At 51.1% G+C, this 20,351-nt stretch overlaps 1 protein-coding gene across 5 annotated transcripts in view; it reads right to left on the bottom strand.

The window, feature by feature from the left end:
* The window catches only part of PSD2 (pleckstrin and Sec7 domain containing 2), a 45,993-nt gene that overhangs the window by 15,136 nt on the left and 10,506 nt on the right, over positions 1-20,351 (bottom strand). For 2 of the 5 annotated variants that reach the window (XM_037801933.1, XM_037801935.1), the window contains exons 2-9: positions 17,567-18,007; positions 14,533-14,982; positions 13,911-14,105; positions 11,195-11,275; positions 10,839-10,860; positions 9,653-9,765; positions 7,613-7,725; positions 6,858-6,916 (exon numbers count right to left, since the gene is read on the bottom strand). In XM_037801933.1, coding sequence (XP_037657861.1) covers positions 6,858-6,916; positions 7,613-7,725; positions 9,653-9,765; positions 10,839-10,860; positions 11,195-11,275; positions 13,911-14,105; positions 14,533-14,982; positions 17,567-17,958 — 1,425 coding nt within the window. In that variant the 5' untranslated portion in view covers positions 17,959-18,007. Of the gene's footprint in view, positions 1-6,857; positions 6,917-7,612; positions 7,726-9,652; positions 9,766-10,838; positions 10,861-11,194; positions 11,276-13,910; positions 14,106-14,532; positions 14,983-17,566; positions 18,008-18,258; positions 18,364-20,351 lie in introns of those variants that run through there. The other 3 variants (XM_037801936.1, XM_037801937.1, XM_037801934.1) reach the window with 2 other exon arrangements.

Raw genomic sequence — 20,351 nt, 5'->3', positions numbered from 1 at the left:
AGAAGAGATGAGTCAAAGAAAAAGCAAATAGTACACTGGTATATTTAAACTCAAATACATCAGTAATTCACCAAGCACTCAAATTAGAAAACAAAGATTATCAGACAATTTTTAAATATAAGATAAAAGAGACATCCCTTAAGTATAATGGTAAAAAAATCTAAGAAGCAAAAAGACAGAAAAGGATACACTATGCAAATACTAACAAAGGATACGCTATGCAAATACTAACAAAAGAACACCAGTATAGCTAAATTAATATCTGATAAAACAGACTTGAAGACAAGAAGCATTGGTAGAGATAAAGAAGGGCATTTTCATAATGATAAAAGGGTAAATCCAGCAGAAGATTTAATCATCCTAAATTTGTATACAACCTCACAACAAAGCGTCAAAATATACAAGACAAAATTTGACAGAACCAAAAGGACAAAGGCATATTCACAAACTTGGTTGGAGATTTTAACATTGCTCTCTCAGTAACAGGAAGGACAAGCAAACAAACAAAAAAAAAATCAGTAAAAATACCATGAACAGTTCAAACAGACTAGCTAACCTAGATGAAATGGACAAATTCCTAGAAACACACAAACTGCCAAAACTGGCTCAAAAGGGGGGAAAAAAACCCAGAAAATCTGAACAGACCCATGGGAAGTAGAGATTGGATCAGTAATCAAAAACCTCCAACAAAGAAAAGCCTAGGACCTAATGGCTTCATTGTTGAATTCCACAAAACATTTAAAGAAGAATTCACACCAAGCCTTCTCAAACTCTTCCAAAAAATATAATAGGAGGAAACACTTCCTAACTCACTCTAGAAGGCCAGCATTGCCCTGATACCAAAGCCAGGCAAAGACATTACAAGAAAAGAAAACTAGAGAGCAATGTTGTTATGAATATAAATGCAAAACTCCTCAACAAAATATAAGCAAACTGAATTGCACAGCATAAAACAATGAGACAACCCCAAGTAGGATTTATCCCAGGAATGCAAGGCTGGTTCAACATAAGAAACCAATCAATATAATATACCATATCAATAGAATGAAGGTGGGGGGAAGCACACAATCATCTCAATTGATGCAGAAAAAAGCATTTGGCAAAATCCAACACCTTTTCATGATACAAATACTCAAAACACTGGGAAGGGAAGGGAATTTCCTCAACATGATAAACCCACAGCTGTCATCATACTCAATGTCAAAGACTGAAAGCTTTCCCTCTAAAGATCAAAAACAAGGCAAGGATGCCCACTTTCACCACTTTTATTCAACATTGTATCGGAAGCTCTAGCCAGAGCATTTAGGCAGGAAAAAGAAATAAAAGCCACCCAAACTAGAAATGAAGAAGTAAAAGTATCTCTAGTCACAGATGATATGATATTATACATAGAAAATCTTAAAGAATCCACACATACAAAAACAAACAAAACTATTCGAGTTAAATGAATTCAGCAAAGTTGCAGGGTAAAAGATCAACATGCAAAAATCAGTTTTATTTCTATACAGTAGCAATGAACAATCCAAAAATTTAATTAAAAATACAACTCCATGTACAATAGCATCAAAATGAATAAAATACTTAAAAATAAATTTAACCAAGAAGGTGATACTCTCCAAAGTGATCTACAGATTCAGGGCAATCCCTATCAAAATTCCAATGGCCTTTGTTGCAGAAATAGAAAAGCTGTATAATGGTTCAGCCACTCTAGAAGACAGTTTGGTGGTTCATCAGAAAATCAGGTATTGAGTTACCCTACAATCCAGCAATTTCACTCTCAGTATTTACCCAGAGGACTTGAAAGCAGTGATACAAACTGATATTTGCACACTGATGTTCATAGCAGCATTGTTCACAATTGCCAAGAGATAGAAGCAACCTAAATGTCCTACATCAGATGAGTGGATAAATAAACTGTGGTACATACACATAATGGAATACTACACAGCAGTGAGAAAGAACGAGGTCGTGAAGCATATGACAACATGGACGAACCTCGAGGACATAATGTTGAGTGAAATAAGTCAGATACAAAAGGAGAGCTATTGTATGATACCACTAATGTGAGCTCTGTAAAAAATGTAAAACTAGTGTCTTGTATTGTAGAATATCGGGGACCTAAAGATAGACAGCAACTAGTGAAGGGGGGAACGATAATCTAATAAGAGCAGGTAAGATATTGAGGGTAATCTTAACGTTACGGGAATACTCAGGAATGACTATGGTTCATTAATTTTCTTGGGGTATGGTAGGAGCATACTGAAAGCAATATAGTTATTTTAGGATACTTGTTTTTCTTATTCCTTTGTTTTGTTTTGTTGGAAATGTTTCTTTTAATTTTTTGAGAAATAAAGTTAAAAAAATCTGTCTATAAATACATGTCTTGAAAATGGATCTTGAACTCCAATTTAGGAATATGCTTACATACATGACTAATCAGATAAAACACTGGGAATGTTAATCCTATGACCCTGGGCCCTCACTGTGAAGCCCATGGGAAAGCCTGAACTGGTACCAGTAGTGTGCTAGTAAATGTTTAACAGCCAACTCTTTGGAGGTTAGGAGGAAAGCCTGATTTGTAGTGTTTGCTAATTTCTGTGGTGTAACTACTCCCACCATGGACAATTTCAAACTACCAACGTGATGGCTTGCCACTGCCAATTCTAAAACTTCTAAAACTTCTTAAATTTCTTTTACTATATCTGCCTGGAGGCTTTCCCACGAAATTAATTTATCCTTTGCACCTACTTAATAATATCCATTTATTAGGAAAGGTATCCATATATTATTAAATTATAAAGTACTCACAAATCCCATGTTAATTAATATAAAATGTCCTAAATAATTCACAGATGAAACCACTCTTGAAGAGACATATATTTTGGAGGGTATGATAAAAATTTTGGATGGTGGTGATGGTAGCACAACATTGTGAATGTACTCAATGCCACTGAGTTGCATGCTTGAATGTGGTTAAAGGGGGATATTTTGGTTGTATATACATTACCAGAATAACAAGTTTAAAAAGCAAAAAAAAAAAAAAAAAAAGCTGATCCTAAAATTCATACAAAATATCAAGGGATTCTGAACAATCAAAATAAGCATGAAAAAGAAGAACAATATTGGAGCACTCACATTTCACTTCCCAAATTCAAAACTTACTGTAAGACTATGATACTCAAAACAATGTGGTGCTGACATAAGGGGAGGCATATAGATCAATGGCATAGAATTGTTAGTCCAGAAATAACCCAAATGTCTATAGTGAATTGATTTTTAAAAAGAGCACAAAGTAAAAGAATAGTCTTTAAACAAATTGTGCTGGAAAAACTGGATATCCATATGCAAAAGAATGAAGATGGACCCTTACTTCACACCATATACAAAAATTAACTCAAAATGGATCACAGATCTAAACATAAGAGTAAAAACCATAAAACTCTTAGAAGAAAATATTGGGGTATATCATCATGATCTTGTATTAGGAAATGGATTCTTAGATATGACACCAAAGGCCCAAGCAACAAAAGAAGAAAATAGATAATTTGAACTTCACCAAAATTTAAAACTTTTGTAACTAAAGGACATTATCAAGAGAGTGAAAAGGCAATGCACAGAATGGGAGAAAATATTTACAAACCATGTATCTGATAAGGGTTTAATATCCAGAATATATAAAGAACTCTTACAACTCAACCACAAAAAGACAAATAACCCAATTTAAAAATGGTCCAAGGACTTGATTAGATGTATCTCCAAAGAAGGTATACAAGTGGCCAATAAGCACATGAAAAGATGCTCAACATCATTAGTCGTTAGGGAAACGCAAATCCAAACTACAATGATATACCACTTTACACCCATCGGATGCCTATAACTAAAAAAAAAAAAAGTGTTGGTGAGGACCTGGAGAAATTGGAACTCTCATGCATTGCTTGTGGGAATGTAAAATGGTGCAGCCACTGCGGAAAACAGTTTGGCAGTTCCTCAAAAAGTTAAACATAGAATTACCATATGACCCAGAAATTCCACTTCTAGGTATATATAAAAGAATATTTAAAATAGGTATTAAACAAAAACTTGTACATGAATGTTCATAGCAGCACTATTCACGATATCCAAAAGGTGGAAACAACCCAAGTGTCCATCAGCCTATGAATGAATAAACTAAATGTGGTATATACATCTGGTGGAATATTACACAGCCATGAAAAAGCAATGACATTGTGATACACGCCACAACACGAGTGAGCTTTGAAAACATGGTGCTAAGTGAAAGAAGCCAGGCACAAAAGGCCACACATTGTTTGATTCCATTTGTATCAATACCTAGAACAGATGAATCCATAAAGACAGAAAACAGATTAGAGGTTACCAGGGCTGGGAGGAAGAGGGAGTGACTGCTTAAAAGGTGCAGGGTTTCTTTCTGGGGTCATTAAAAAGTTCTGGAATAAGATAGTGATGATGCACAAGATAATGATGATGCACAATATTGTGAATGCCACTGAATTGTACACTTTAAAATGGTTAAAATGGTAAATTATGTTCATGTATTTTAAATTTTTAAAATTGGTAAGAGTATACAAGATTTTTACAGCACAATTAAAAGGTTTGACTTTACTGACACATAAGGAACATTATATCCAGCAACCTCAGAATACACATTCTTTTCAGGTCTGCATGAAACATTTATTAATTGATCTTACACTGGGCCGAAAAGCAAGACTCAACAAATTGCAAAGATGTCAAAGCATACTTGGTAAGTTATCTAATTTTAAATATAATAATAAGACAAAAAGACAGGAACCCAGAGCGGGGAAAAACAAAAATAGATACATACCCAGATCATTCCAAAGTCCAAGAGACATGGGTGATTTAGGACGTCCAAGCTCCCAGCTCCACCTCTCCCTCCCGTCCCCATCTGGATGGACAGCTGACCCTTGGCACTCAGACCTGTTCCCAAAGCCTCTGCTCCCAGCAGAAACAAGTCACGGCCGACCTGACCGCAGCCCATCCCGGCTCTCTGAGGACAAGGTGACCATCTCCCCAAGCCTCTGTCCTTCCCAGAGTGGAGGCTGGATGGGGTGCGGGGGCTGCCCAAGGATTTGTCCAGGTGGGGAACCCTCCTCGCTGCCTCTGACTCCGCCTTTTGCCACAGGACTGGCAGGACCTCCCTGTGCAGCCCTGAAGCCAAAACAACCCCAGCCTGTCTTTGGGGCTCGCCCTAAAAGCTGGATGGGGCAGGCCAAGCAGAAAGAAAGCAGAGTCAAACTTCAGGGCAAGGGGAGGGGCAGATCAAAAGCCCTGTGGGCAGGCAAACCTTTGCCACTATTTGCAAGCTGAGATTAAACCTTAGTTATACTTGGTACTTTCTTAAGCTTCTCGTAAGAGGCACTGTCGTCACCTGAGAACGGACAGACCCCTCCTTCTGCCTGGCCCCTGCCCTTGCCTTGGTCCTCACGCCCAACACTGTCCAGCCCCAACCCTCTCACCAGCGGCTCCCGCTGCTGCTCTTCAAGCAACAGAAGATATGGGAGAAATTAAGCTGCTCCTGAAAAACAGCTCATCTTTGCTTCAGGTTGGACCTCTCCTGCAACGACTTCTCCCACCCGCCCCCTCCCATCTCTAATTGCCTCATCCTTGACGGCTCTCCCTCCCTCACCCCAACACTCACAGCATTGTCACACGTTTGCTTTTCCCAATGACGAGGGTGCCAAGGCTCCTGCCCTTCCCAGCCCAGGTGCCCCGGTGTGCCCACAAGCCCAGCCGAGTCTCCGGCTCACGGGCTGCTCCTCCCCGTCCGACGCTCACTGAGGCAGCCACCAGACCTCAGCCCTCCCATTCCAGACCCTCCCAGGGCCCTCATGCTGGACCTTCAGCTCTCTATCATTTTAATTTTAATTTTAATTTTATTAATGAATACTATTACTCATAATAAAATCCTTTCTGGGCGCCAGACCCTGACACTCAGGTCTTGTCTATCACCTCTCTCACTCCTCCCATGACACTGTGGGGAAAACCATTATTCTCCTTGCACAGATGTGGCACCTGAGACTCGGAGTGACTTGCCCAGGGTCACACAGCTGCCACGTGGAGGTAGGAGCAGGATCTGAGGTCAGGTCTGTCCCAGATCTCCCTTCCACCCTATATCCCCTGGGCTTTCCTGGCTAACCCCAAAACCAGACATGCTGGCCTGTTGTCCCCATGAGTCACTGAAATATCCCCAACCCAACAGGGGGCTGTGGCCACACTGGGTGAGCAATGGCAGGGCAGGGATTGGGTGGGGCCCGATGGCATGATGGGGGGACACAGAAGGGAAGCATGGAGATGGAGGGTCCAGGCACACAGGAGCGTGCACACCACCAGCTGCACTTACCACCTGAGGGGGCAAGAGAGCCCAGAGTGGGGGTCCCCGGAGCAGAGAGAGGAAAGAAGAAGGAGTGATTGAGCCGTGCCAAGGGCCTACCCCAGTCTCCGCCCCCACAGCCCAGGGCACCCCAGGCCGGTCACCTGGTCACCTCTCGTTTGCCTGGGGGTGTCTGGGACCCGGTATTGAAAGGGGGCTGCCTTTGGGTTTGCGAGATGAGGGCTGGAAGAGCAGATGATCCTTTAGCAGTGTCCAGCACTTCCCATGCACCTCAACCCTTCTCACTGCCCCGCTCGAGGGCAGGGACACGGGTGGGTCTCAGATGGATAAAACTGTGGGCAGGGCCACGTCTAGAAGCCAAGTTGCCAATTCCTGGGTCTGCTGAAAGGAACGTGGCCACTGGGTGTGGGTTCAGGAAGGGGGCTGCAAAGGGTGGACCTCAGGGACAGCTCCGGGAGGGTCCTGCCCGCACCCTCCCACCCCCACTCACGTGTCCGTGCAGGTCTGTGTTGAGCAGCATCAGGGCACAGGTGAGCGTGTGGATCCCATCTAAACCAGAGACGGCAGTGCCCTCAGTGTGAGGCCCCAGCTCGCCCCACCCCAGCCACACCCCTGTCACCCCTGGAGGCCTTGGAGGCAGGAAGAGGCTGGCCACCTGCCAAACTCACCACTGCAGCATTGGAGTCACTCACCTGCCCCGGCTGCGGGCCAAGCCCTCCCTCAGAGGGACTGACCCCGGGGCCTGCTCCAGCACAGACTCTGGCCTCCCGTGGTCAAACCCTGCTTTAGCCTCAGACCCAGGAACGGCTCTGGGTCCTGGGACACACCAGTTCCTGCCATGGCCTGTGTCTCCTCCAATAACGGGCTGGGCCCCCAGTTTCTGGGCCTGAGATCTGTCTGTAGGGCCAGCCCGTCCCCACGAGGGTTCTGAACCCAACCTCCACACCAGATCAGCCTGGTAACAGGGGGCAGGGGGATGGAAACCCAAGGACAGAATCTCGAGGATGAAGAACTCCAGGCACTGGGAAGGACCATGGGTGAGACACTGGGAGGTGTCCTGCCCCAGAGGCAGTCCCATTCCACATGCCATCGCTTAATCTTTTAACATTTATTTAGCACCTGCTGTATGCCAGAGAGGACAGCCTATCGGCAGCAGACCAAGGTGGCAGCAGGAAGGGGTGGGCAGGCACAGGGCCTACCTGGGGGGTGGCTAGGTGGGTCGGCAGAGGGGGTGGGTGGCCATACCTTCTGAGGTGCTGTCATCCGGGTTGCACTGGCAGTACCGGCGGGAGAAGTGCGTGAGGACCCGCTCGCGCTCCTGCGTCTCCCCCATCAGCGGGAAGGCCTTCAGGAAGGTCCTGGAAGGCAGTGTGAGGCTGCTGAGGGCCTCCCAGAGCCCTGACTCAGCCTAGGTCCTCACCCAGCCCCCTTCTCCCAACACACCCACCCCAGGGGGCAGAAGCTCCAGCACCTGGGGACCTGGACACCCTCTCCGGGCCCAGGGGGACACCCGGGCCCCCAGGGTGGCATCTCAAGTGCAGAGGCCAGGGGTCCCTGGGCAGCTTCAGAGCTTCAGCCCTCCTCTCCCCTCAGGGCCTTCTGGAAGTAGGCAGGGGGCAGACTGTGGCAAGCAAACAGATGGGCGCCTCAGAGACCGCCTTGCCTCTTCTCAGGGTGCACGCCCTCTCCTCACTCCTTTCTCTCCGGCTGGACCCGCACTGCTGCCCCTCAAACTGCTCTTCCTCAGTGGTCCCCCCTCCTCGGCGTGCCCCTGCCTGGCCCCGAGCCCTTCCCCCACCCCCACATCTGAGCAGCCACCAAGCCCCAAAGGTTCGTTCTGTGCCCTCCGTCTCGATCTCTCCTCCTCCTCCTCTGCCCTCATCACATGCCCAGGGGGCTGCAACTGCCTCCTCACAGGCCCCTGCCCTGCACCTCACAGACACCCAGGGGTCCCTCCAAACATTCATGAGGTCGAGACTCACCCCTGCTAAAAACTGTCCCTGGCTCCCAGAACCTTCAGAATAGCATCCAAGCCCCTCACCTCATGGTTCCTGCTTCCTGCCCTCCTGCCCCCTAAACATGCACCATCGCTCCCATCCCAGTCTTCACACCCTCCACAGGAAAAACACCCTCACGCCTCAGGGCCTCTGCATAGTCTGGGCCCCCACCTCAAAGGCCCTTCCCTCCTCTGCTGGATGGCTCTGCCTCCCCCTCAAGGCCCAATTCAAAGGCCACTGCCTCTCCAGGGCCCCTGACCGCTGATCCCCAAATCAGACAGGGCTGGGAGAGGGGGCCGGCCGAGTCCTTCACCTGCAACCTGGAGGCACCTCTTCCCTTGAGAAGTCACTCTGAGGCCCTGTTTTTCTGGGTTCAGCAAATACAAGGCTGGTCTCTTCCTAATTTTGCTGTGGTTCATTCTATTTCTGGCCCAAGGCACCCTGGAACCTACAAGCCACATCCTGGCCAGCCCTTACCCTCTACAACTTCCCAAGGCATCCACATTGCAGACTACCTCTTGCAATTCAACCCCAATCATTCAACTGCTGAATAAAAACAAATTCTCCTATCTGACACCTGATTTTCCTCCTCTCCCCATCTGCCCCCCAGCTCTGGACCCTCCCTCTTCTCACAGTCCACTAGGACTTTCAAAGATCCATCCCCCATCCCAGCCTCAGCCTGTCCTATGAGCTAACCTTGCACCTACTCCCCAAACCAAACTCCCCTTCCCAGGGTCTTCACTGAGCCCCACACCCAGCACAGCCACCACCTATCTCTCTAGCTTCCCAGAGACACTCCTACCACCTCCTGCCCTCTTCTTTGCATCCCAGTGCCACAAGCCCTTCTACTCAACTCCATCCTCTGTGCAGCCTTTCACACGTGATCTTTCCCCTCTCACCCCACTGCCTGGCCTCAGCCTTGTCCTCTTCCACCTGACCCTTGAGCTTCCAACTCAAAGGTCACCAGCACCCTGCTGCCAGCGCTGCCTCCCCAAACACTGCTTTACATCCAGCACCTTCTGGGGCGCTCCAGGACCCACACATTTGCACCTCAGACTATTGGGCTGTCCCACAAGGTCCTCCAGGACAGCACCCATGCCCCTTCTAACACCTCATTCCAGTGCAAACTTCAAGACTTAGCTCAGCACAGAGCAGCTTACGGCAGGCCAACACTTCCACGGAGAACAACTAGAAAAGCCAGACAAAGTACATCTCTCTAAAGCTGACTCAGCAAGGACCAGACAGCCGAGGTCCTGGAGAGGAGAGAACCGAAGGCAGGTGCACTGACCTCTGCAGCCACTTTTTCCCTCGGGCCATTGCTGACCACAGGCAAGGTAAGAGGCTGCCTGAGAAGTGGGTGAGGGTCAGAGAAGCGAGCAGTGCTTTTGATGGTCTCATGGTCTGGAGAGACAAATCTGGAGAATGAAGAGGCTATAAACACTTCGTCAGTTTACCCCTTGGGATACTTGCCCAATTTTGAAGCTATGAGGGGCAGGAGGCTAAAGAGCTAAGCAAAAATCCTTTGAGTAGAGGGATTTTTTTTTGACAGTCTTACTGTACAGAGGAGACAAAGATTGACGTTCTAACCCACCAAGGGGAGAGGCCCCAGTGCACTCACCGGGTTCCCAGTGGAAAGCCCTGAGGACCTTCACCCTGTGAGGGGTGAACCCTGAGCCTTACAAAACCTTCAGTGCAGCCCTGATTGGATCAGGGTGGCTGTGCCCCTTTTAGCTGCCAAGGGCAGGGTAAACCCTGTCGCAGGAACATCTCCAGAGCCGCTACAACTCTATCCAAAAGGCATAGCCTTTAATTAGAAATTTACTAAGCGTGCAAAGGGACAGGATGCATGATGGAAAACCAAGAGGAAAGAAAGACAACAAAAACAGATACAGACGGTTCAGATAGCAGAGTTAGCAAACAAGGATTTAAAAATAACTATGATTAGTACCTTCAAGAAAATATAGGGAAAAATGGACAAAATAAGTGAAAAACCTGGAGAAATCCCTAGAGAATTAGAATCTTTTAAAAAATAAAACGGAAATTCTAGACCTGAAAAAAAAAGTCAATAAATGGGTTTAACAGTATATTAGACAGAAAACAGGGTGAGAGAAATGAAAGCAAGTCAACAGAAAATATCCCAACTGGGAGCAGAGAAAAATGGATGGAAAATACATAAAAGAGACACATGGGATACAGTAAAAAGGTCTGACATACATGGACCACCCACCCCCTAGCTCAGACACCGCCGGCCTGCCCCATCCAGGCCCCTGCCTTTGAGTCTCCCCGGTGACCCTGCTGCCAGACACTGGGCTACATCCACCCATTCCATGCCCCCCTGCTTCCTGGGGTCTACACCTGGCCCTCCTAAGGGGCAAGGTGACTGTCTACTCCCTCGGTCCAAATGCCAATATGATCTGAGATCAAATCCCTCTCTTACCACCTCCTAACTCAATAACTGCAGGGAAGTCTCTTACCTCTCTGGCCCACAGTCTCTCCCTGTGAAAAACGGGAATGACAATGCCTGCTTTACAGGTGTCCTGAGCAGGAAGTAAGCAGATGAGCAAAGACCCACAGCGTCCGGCACACAGGATGTGCTCTACACAGGACAGTCAAGACTCCGTTTGCATCTTTATATCCTTGGTGCCTGCCACACAGCTGGCACTCACTGATGGACAGCTGCTGCTCTCATGACCCCTTTCCCAAAGCCTTACCAGAAGGGTCAAGGGCCCTGCCCAAGGTTGCCCAGCAAGTTTATGATAGAGCTGGCAGGAGAATCCAGATGGGCTGCCAGTACCACCTGCAGGCACTGCCCCGTCCCAGCCCCACTCACCTGAGCGCCCGGTCCAGAGACAGGCCCGAGAAGTCGAAGAAACTGAGGTACTCCCCGGCCACCAGCCTGCTGAACTCATTGCTGTCAAGAGAGCATGGAGTGACCCATCAGAAGCACAACCCAAGGATGAAAGAACAATGGGCCCAAGGCACACTGACCCATCCACCCAGACCTGCCCAACCCCTGCTGGCCAGTCAGCATCTGACAGTTCCACCTGGACCTGGGGGGTCAGGAAGTCTTCCTGGAGGAGGTGATGTCTCAGCCCACACCTGCAGGAGAGTAAGAACCAGCCTGATGAAGGGGTAGGGGGTGGGGAGACACAGATAATCGCCAGCAGAGGAAACTGCTTGACATGTCCAAGAAGCTTCCTGTAGGGTCAGTGTGGTCAGGGCCTGGGGAGCAGGAATGGGATGGCAAGAGACGAGGCAGGAAACAGAGCCTATGCACCAGAGGGATGATCTGGGCTTGATTCTGAGGGGGTTGAAGCACTGACGAGGATGAGTGAAATGGTCAGAACTGTATACCGGTACATTCTCTCTAACTGCTGAGTGGAGACCCACTGGGAGGCTGGAGTCATTGTCTGGGAGATGCGAAGGAGAGATATTTAGGAGGCAGAAAGGCAGAATCCCCAGGGAGGGGTCAGGCATGTCCAAGCAGGGAGCCCCCTGGGAAAATCTTCCAGCGTTCAAGACAGTGGATGGGGCAGATGCACACACGTGAGAATTGTCAGCAACTAGATGGTTACTAACAACCTGCTGGAGGCGGGGAGCGCCCACGTGGGGAGGGCTCACAGGACAGAGGGGGGACTGAGGAGAGGGAGCCAGTGAAGGAGACAGAAATAGCAGGACAAGAGGTAGGGGTGTGGTGTCCTGGAGGCCAACAAAGAAAGTATTTCAAGAAAACGAGTGAAGAATTCTTGCCACAAAAGAAAACAAATTTCCACCTGAATTTGATCAAATCTGGAACTCTCCCTCCCGTTAACAGGAGGCACGGGAAAATAGAAGAATGTGTTAAATAACACCATGGGCTACAGTGGCCAAACCCAAAACGTGGGAAGTTCTTAAAGACAAATGGCTGTTTCTTCAACAAATATATAGCATGAAAAAACAGAGGGGGACTTGCTAATTAAAAGAGATTTAAGAAACATCAGCCAAATGCAACATGTAGAACTTGTCTGGATCCTGATTTGAGCAAACTGACAGCAGAAAGACACTTTTGAGAGAAAACTAAGCACAGATGGAATATTGAAGATATTAAGTAATTTTTGTTAACTTTGTCAAAAATTATAATGGAATTATGATTATATAAAAAAAGTCTGAGATACATTCTGAATTATTTATGGATCAAATGATAGAGTGCCTGAAATATGCTTTAAAATATTCCAGAAAAAAATGTTCTAAAAGCTATAGATGTAATATATTAAACAAGAATGGAAAAATTTTGATAATGTTGAAGCTGGGTAATGGGCACGTAGAAGGTTAATATATTATTTTCTCTGCTTTTGGTGTGTGTTTGAAATTCTTACAATTAGACCTTCAATTAAAGGAAAAGTAAGGAGTGGCGGAAGCGGGTAAGGTGAGGCCTGGATTCGAACACACCGGCCATAGCGACCTTGGCAAGACAGGTTTGAAGGGGCTGGGAGGGTGGAAGCAAGCCTGACCCAGCGGCTAAGGGAGACGCCCTCTACCCCCGCAGAAAACGCAAGGATTTTGGCCGGAGGCTGGAGGAGGAAGTGGAATTGAGGAAGGATTTTTGTTTTTAAGCTGAAGCCGACTTCAGCACAGTTAAATGGTGATGGGAAGGCTCCTGGGGGAGAGGGAGGGATAAGCCCCAGTGAGGGCTCCCCAGAGGGTGTCAGGTTCGTGCGTTACAGCCCCAGCGGGAACGGGGGATGGCTGAGTGGTGATTTCCAGGCTGGAGCAATTCTGGGGGGCCGGCTGCCGGGGTGGAAGAGGTGGGAGGGAGAAGGGGAGGCCGGGATCCCGGGGCTGAGCGGCGCCGAGGGGCTCCCGGCGCCTCCGTGCACACTGAAGCCCCGGGTCAGCGCCCCCTTGTGGCCAAGGGTCCGCGCCGCTTCCCTCCGCGCTGTGAGCAGCTCTCCGGCAGCCAGGCCTGCTGCAAATCTCGAAACCTCAACATGGGAGTCGGGAGGCACTCTGGGTGGAAGGGTCCAAAGGTGGGTGGACGCGCAGGTGGTCAGACGTGCTCAGGAGAAGCTGGCAATCGTCCTCAGTCTCACAATCCCTGCCTGTCCTCAACTCCCCTTCAGGACTCTCATCTGGATAATCCCCCTTCCAAAGGCCAGGGTTTGTTCTTTGGGAACTTCAGCCCCTTCAGCTGGTCCCAATAGACAGTAAGGCTTAGTGAGAGCCAGGAACCCCTTCCCAAGCTCCTGGGTCCCAGCAGTTCCCACCACAGGCCCCAGTTCTCCCCTCTCCCTGGCCCACTGTGGCCCCATAACCACATCCCACATCTACCACCACCATCCCCAGCCCCACCTCCGTCTCCTTCCTGAGGGTGTCAGCCCTCACCCAAGCAGCCCAGAAAGGAAACAGATTTAGGGCGAGGCCAGGAATGAGGACAGAGGCAGGAGGGGGCATCTTTGGGACTGTTAGGAGCCCTGCCACCCACCCAGCACCAGATACCCCTGACAGAAGTCACCCACACCCCCTTCAGGTGGCCTGGGGGAGGAGGGCAGGCAGGAGGCAGCTCTCACTTCTTGCCCAGCTGCCGGGCCACGTCACAGCGCTGGAAGCCCTCAAGGTGGTAGAGGCGGCGTGCCAGCCGGCGAGCAGCTTCGCTGACCCCCTGGCACCCGTTGGCCAGGGGGTCCATGCTGCCCGACTCCAGCCCCTCTGAACTGCTCAGCTCCGAGTCCGAGTCCGACAGGCCATCCTTCAGGCTGGGGTCACTACAGAGGGACAGGGGAATGGAGAGGAGGGGAATCAAAGGCACAGGGTCAGAAGCCCTGAGTGGGGGCTAGAAGATCTCCCCCAGGCCTCTGAAAACCTACAAGGGGGTCAGCGCAGGGAAAGAAGCTCCACTGCAGTAAGAGGAAATCAAGGCATGCTTCTAGAAGAGCCTTTTAAGTGAGCTCATTCCAGGCTGCACATGCCCATAACCCAGCTCCCTGACCCAATCTGGGCTGCGGAGACCTGGAGGGGCAAGGTGGAAGGAACCTCAGGACTGGGGATGGAGGGTCTGGGAACAGAGGGATGGGCAAAATGACCTGGGAGAGAGATTGTTAACGCTGCCCTAACCTGCTCTGCCTCCTCTGGGCCTCCGTTTCCCCATCTGCTCGGTGGTCCTCCCAGCTCCCAGCCTGGGCCCCACCTTACCTGACTGAGTTCAGCAACTTGTCCGTATCTTCCTCATCATCATCCTCGTCCCCACCTGGGCCCTGGGGCCCATCCTCGTGGAAGCCATTGGGCACAGCCGTGAGAGACAGGCAGCTCAGGACATTCTCTGAGCGGCTGCAGGAGATGGAGCACCGCAGGGGGCTGCCCAGCTCCCCATCACCACAAGCCATCCCCATGTCCCCCTCAGACCCCATGTCCCCAGTGCCCAACCCAGCCCCTGGCTCGGGGCTATCCCGGGCCCGCTGCTGGATGAGGGGCGTGAGGGGGGCCTCGAAGCTGACGCAGCTGTCGCTCTCATCCGTGAGGCTCAGCACGTCCAGGGAGTCGAGGCTGCTGTACTGGGTGCCCCGCAGCAGCTCCGACTCCACGATCTTCTCGAATGTGGCGCTGAAGCCATCCCGAACATCTGGCTCCTCAGGGCCGTCCGGCCTGTGGGATGCAGGGGCACCCCATCACCACCCTGCCAGGTGTCCCCCATTATATGTACTGGTGGTTGCACCAATCCATGTCTGGGAGCACCTCTGTGTCCCGGGGGTGAGAAGCAGGCATGGGTTGAGTCCTGTTTATCTGTTCTTTCAGCCAGTACTTACTGAGCTGAGTGCCAGATACTGGGCTGGGTGCTAGGGATATAGCAGTGGAAAAGACAGCTATGGTCCCTGCCCCTCAGTGCCAGCCTGGGCCTGGCCCACAGCGGGCATTTGTCTAAATGAATGAACATGGGGCCCCTACCTCCAGCCCAGCCTCTGGGCCCCCACGGCAGTGTGAGCATCTCCCTGTCACAACTAGTGTCACGCTGGGTCATAATGTCACTCTCCCCACAGCCTGAGGTTCTGAGCTCAGCCCACCACGTCCCAGCTCTCGGGTTTGCCTTCGTGTCCTCAGAGAGACAGAGAGGTGGGGTCGCACTCCTCGTTATTCTCTGTCCTCCAGCTCTCTCTGTTTCCTCCCCAACCCTTATCAGAATGTTTGTTCACCTGTTTGACAAATGTTCCCAACTCCCGACCCCCCCACCTCACAGAACAAAATCTCCTCAAGGCCAGGGAGCACCCAGCACCCAGCAGTGCTCAGTAGTTCTTGCTATTCACTGGCTGGATGAACAGGGGGGCCATGCTGCCCCCCAAAGAGGCCTTAACACTGGCTGTTCCCTCGGCCAGGGTGCTCTTCCTCAGACACCTATATGGCCAAGGCCCTCTGTCCTCGTCACCTTCTCCGTGAGGTCTTTCCTGACTGCCCTATTTATGCCCCCAACCACTTGATCCCCTTTCTCCTGCTTTATTTTTTCCAAAGCACTTATCCCCTTCCAGCATACAATATAATTCATTCATTATTTTTATTGTTTATTTCTGTCTCCCCACAAGACCATAAGCTCCATGAGAGCAGGAATGTTTGTCTGCTTTGTCCACCGATGGATCCCTACCATCTAGAGTGTGTGCCACATGTGGGTGGCCCGAGGTGTCCTGGGAGGACTCTTATGTACAGGAACGATGCAGGAAAGGCAGTGGAGGAAAGGGAGAGAGAGATTGAGAGACCAAGACAGAGATGAGAGAAAGACAGAAATAGAGACAAGAAAGAGGAGGGAGAGAGCAGAGCAATGAAAGAAATACAAGACAGAGAGAAAAAAGAGACACAGAGAGCACAAGAAACAGAGAGGAACAGAGACAGACAGAGCAAGAGAGACAGAAACGTAGAGGCAGCAGGAAAAGACATGGAAAGAAAGGGGCAGGGGGGTCCTTCCAGGAGAAACTCACTGGCCTCTAAGAGAAAAGGCTGAAGCCGCACCCACTTCCCACCCACCCCCAGCAGGAGGGGAGATGTGTCCCCCTGAGGCCCTCTCCTGCTGGGGATGGGAAGTGGGGAGGAGGGCAGAAAATTAAAAGGAGCCCCCCTGACAGGGGGCTGGGGTGGCAGCTGCTTCTGCTGCTGACTTCCTGGGGGAAGGGAAGGAGAGAAGGGTCACTGCTGGGACTGTTCTGACACTGGGGGGCCCTGGCATCAGCCCAATCCCCAAACCTCCATCTGCCTCCACCTTCGGCCATCCCAAATAAATACACTGTCTAAACAGAGTGTGCTCCAAGAAGCCCCAGGCCCTTGGCCCCCCACCCCTGCCAGCCAGATGACTGCCCTAGGCCTGGATGGAAACTCTCTTAGGACCACAGCACACCTGGCACACACAGTATGCACAGCCCATGTACTCACATTCTTACCTAGAGACCTAGGCAAAATGTATCCCTACACACCCACGTACGAACCCAGATGTGCACCCACAACTGTACAACCAGGAAATGGTTCCATCGGGCTTCAGCACCCCCAGACCCTGCTAGGCACACACACACTCACACATGTCCTCCCACACACTTGCCTGATCATCTGTATATGAGACCTCAGTACACTTTCTTTCCTCAGCCCACCCTGGGGTCTTTTACACATCCCCCTGTCCCAGCTCTACTGCCCTTACTGTTCTTCTGGTACCCCGAAGAACCCAGGCATCTCCATCTCCTGCTGAAGATAACAGAAATGAGGCTGTAACTCCAGCAAGAAAGACTAAGGTGAGATTCCTGGTAGAACTTCTTGATGGCAGAACTTCACCTGGTAGAACCTCAGGTGAGGGATAGGAGAGAGATTACCTTAGAAAGCCTGTGTGGGGTCAGCTGCAGGATGTGGGAGATTCTGATCTCCAGGAGGCAGAGGGAAAGACCAAATGACCTTTCACATCAAGGCATTTTAAAGGGACTTGGAACCCTAAATGTCCAGCCTGGGATGGAGGCGGTGCAGGCAGCCCTTCCACCCCACATAGAGACAAACCCTTGATGGTAACTATTTGGGGGCAGGAGGGCATGACAGGCCTACTGGCCTCTGAAAGCTCTATCCTCACAGGCTGGACACAGCAGGGGCATGCAGTCCCCGTTTCACATATGAGAAAATCAAGGAAGAGGGAGGCTAAGTGATCAGGCCCAGGCCACACAGGAGTGGAGCAGCTGAATGTGGCAAGCCCCATCCCAAGACACCCACTTACCCTAGCTGAGGGTCCTCAGTGTCTGCACAGAGGCTCCTGGGGGCATCATCCCCCTCTGCCAGCCCGCCAGCCCTCCAGGGTCCGGCCTCTGCTGAGTCTTCCAGAATGTTCGAGTCTCGCCCCAGGGCTAGGCCTTTGGCAAGGGACAGGCCAAGGTTGAGGCCGTGGAGGGCCATGTCCAGGCCCTTTCTGGGCTCCTCAGTGCCCGCTGGGGTGCCCCTTGTCTCAGGTCCTGGGCTGCTGTGGCTGCTGCTGGGGCCCTCACTGACAGCTGTTCCATTCTGGACTCCAGGCTCCTCCTCAGAAGACGCTGTGGCCTCAGGTCCCAGGCTGGGGTCCCAGGCAGCACCACCTTCCCCAGGCAGTGCAGATAGGAGCGTCTGCTCATCCATGGCGGCTGCTGCTTCACTTCGTCCCAGCTGCTCTGGAACTCCACTAGACCTGGTGGCAGGTGGAGAGATGAAGGGGTTGATCACCCAGGGCAGGGGCTGGAGGTGCTGAAGCCCAGTGGAACCAGCACCAGGGCAGGTAACTGGGAGCAGAGAATGGCTGAGGTGCTCTCCTCAGGACTCTCCGGCTGGAGTCTGAGTCCAGGTTGGGGCCTTCTCACTGCCCCACCCAGACAGCCCCACTCCCCTCTCCCCTGAACCCTGGCCACCCCCAAGTGCCCCAGACCCTACCTTCCCTGTTACCTCTTGGGTGTCTCTGTTGCACCCTCCAGAATTCACCAAAGCCCTCTGAGGAAGATCCAGGTTGGGAAGAGCTGGGGAAGGGTCCGGTGTCCCCCCTCCCAGACCTTTTCCACTGTGAGCAATGGAGATGAATCCCAGGCAGAGAGCAACCCACCCGCTGGCCGTCCCTGGTTCTCCCAGCCTGGCTCCCGGAGCAGGAAAGGAGCGAATCTTTGTGGTTACTGGAGGGAACTGGATGGACGCTGCCTTTAGTGGGGGGGACTTTAGAGAGGAGGCAAGAAAGTCAACAGAGGTTCAGCTTTATCACAGGAGCCCCCCACCCCCTAGCCAAAGCAAGGAGGCGGCAGCCACCAGGCGACCCAGCGTGAGGCGCTGTCCAGGGTGCTGGGAGGGTGCGGAGACGGGCGGGAGCCTTACGGAGGGGAGAGGCTGCCTCCGCCCATCCAGGGTCCACAACCCTGGCTGTGAAGAGGAAGGAGGAGGGGCTTGGGTTTCCCCCACAAGCCCAGACTCCCACCCAAGCGAGTGCCACACTTCAGACTCATGAGAAGGCTATGCAGGACACTCTGGGGAGAGCACTGGAAGGGAGTCAGGCTCTGCTCTGACCAGCTCACGGCGTGACCTCAGGTGGGTCTAGTCAAGCCTACTCATTGCCCAGCCCAGGCCAGCCCCTCTCCCCTCTGTCCCACTCTGGACCTGTTTCTCTGTGAAATGAGGAGACCTATTTTATCGGCCATCTCCACCCCTGCTCCCATTTAAAATGGAGCAGAACCAGCCCACATTTCTCAGAGGCTTTCTGCCCAACCCAATCCCAGATGGGAGGGTAGATGTAATGAGCTCTTCCCTCATCCTCCTCTGCCCCAGGCCAACCCAGTCTAAGTTGCCCTCCCCCCTCAAGTGACCTCTGCCAGCAGAGACACAGACCAGCTCCCCAAACACACTGGAGAGCTGCAGAGAAGCACAAATCTGGGGCATTTCTCCTGGTTCTGGCTGGGCCTCTTACTTTCTCCCCTCTTTGGATGCCCCCAGCACCCCCTCCCTCCTCTGCCTCTCTCTGAGGAATAAGGGAGGTCCTGGGTGCTCAGGAGAGACTGGAGGAGGGGGGACTGGTCAGCCTTCCTGGGCCACCTCAGCAGAATAAGCTACAAGGATTTAAGTGAGCCCCGTACTTCCTATACTTGCTTGGTCACAGGTATTACTTAAGGGGTTTGTCAAAATGCACATTACTAGGCTTCATCCCAGACCTCCTGGACTAGAATCTACAGGGAAGGGATATGGAAATCTGTCATTCTTATAGCACGGCAAGTTTGGACAACACTTCCCACTTAAGGCAGATGAGCCTGGAGAGGAACAGGGGTCTCTTTCTCTGGGGACCTTTGGGCCCTTGAAGGGAGCTCTACCTGCCTGAGAAGAGGGCAGGACAGCCTGGGCTCTGGGCCCAGCCCCCCTACCCTGAGCATCACCTTCTAGAGTTTTGAATACTGAGAGTAAGATTTTACGTAAAAGAAAGCAAAAATTCCACAGATCAAAAAAAAGAACCTGAAGAACTAGGCTCCAGACTATCTGGGCCCTGAACCTAGGACACTGGGGACCCCCATGGGGTTCAGCACTGAGAGATTCTTTCTGGTCTGCCCTAAATCCCTGCTGCTGTAGTTGCTATTTCAATCTGTTCCCTCCAGTTGTGTACTCGGAGGAGGGAGAACAGGAGGTCACCTCCTCAACTGAGACTCCTTGGGGGTGGGGGGAGCATTTAGAAAAGAAAAAGGAAGGAGAGTGGGGCCTTTGGGCCCGCTGCCTGAGTTCTAGTCCTCTGGCCTGCTTTCTAGCCCAGGAGCCTGGCTGACCACTAGATCTGGGGTACAGGGTTTCAACCCAACTCTACAGGAATGCCTCAAGTTCCCACACCCACGCACAGAGGCTAAGCCTGGCAGGGTGCAGGGCCTCCCCCTTAGGAGGATGGGGGACTCTGCTTGAGGCCTGAGATTTGGGAGCCTACATGGCTTCACCCAATGCTCAGTCTACACCGGCCCCAAAGTCAGGGCCTTGGACAAACAAGAACCTCTCAGGGGACCCCTGCATACCCCTCAACTTCC

This window comes from Choloepus didactylus, chromosome 13 (genome assembly GCF_015220235.1).
Source record: "Choloepus didactylus isolate mChoDid1 chromosome 13, mChoDid1.pri, whole genome shotgun sequence".
Taxonomy (NCBI): Eukaryota; Metazoa; Chordata; class Mammalia; order Pilosa; family Megalonychidae; genus Choloepus; species Choloepus didactylus.
This window is presented reverse-complemented; position numbering and strand designations above follow the sequence as displayed.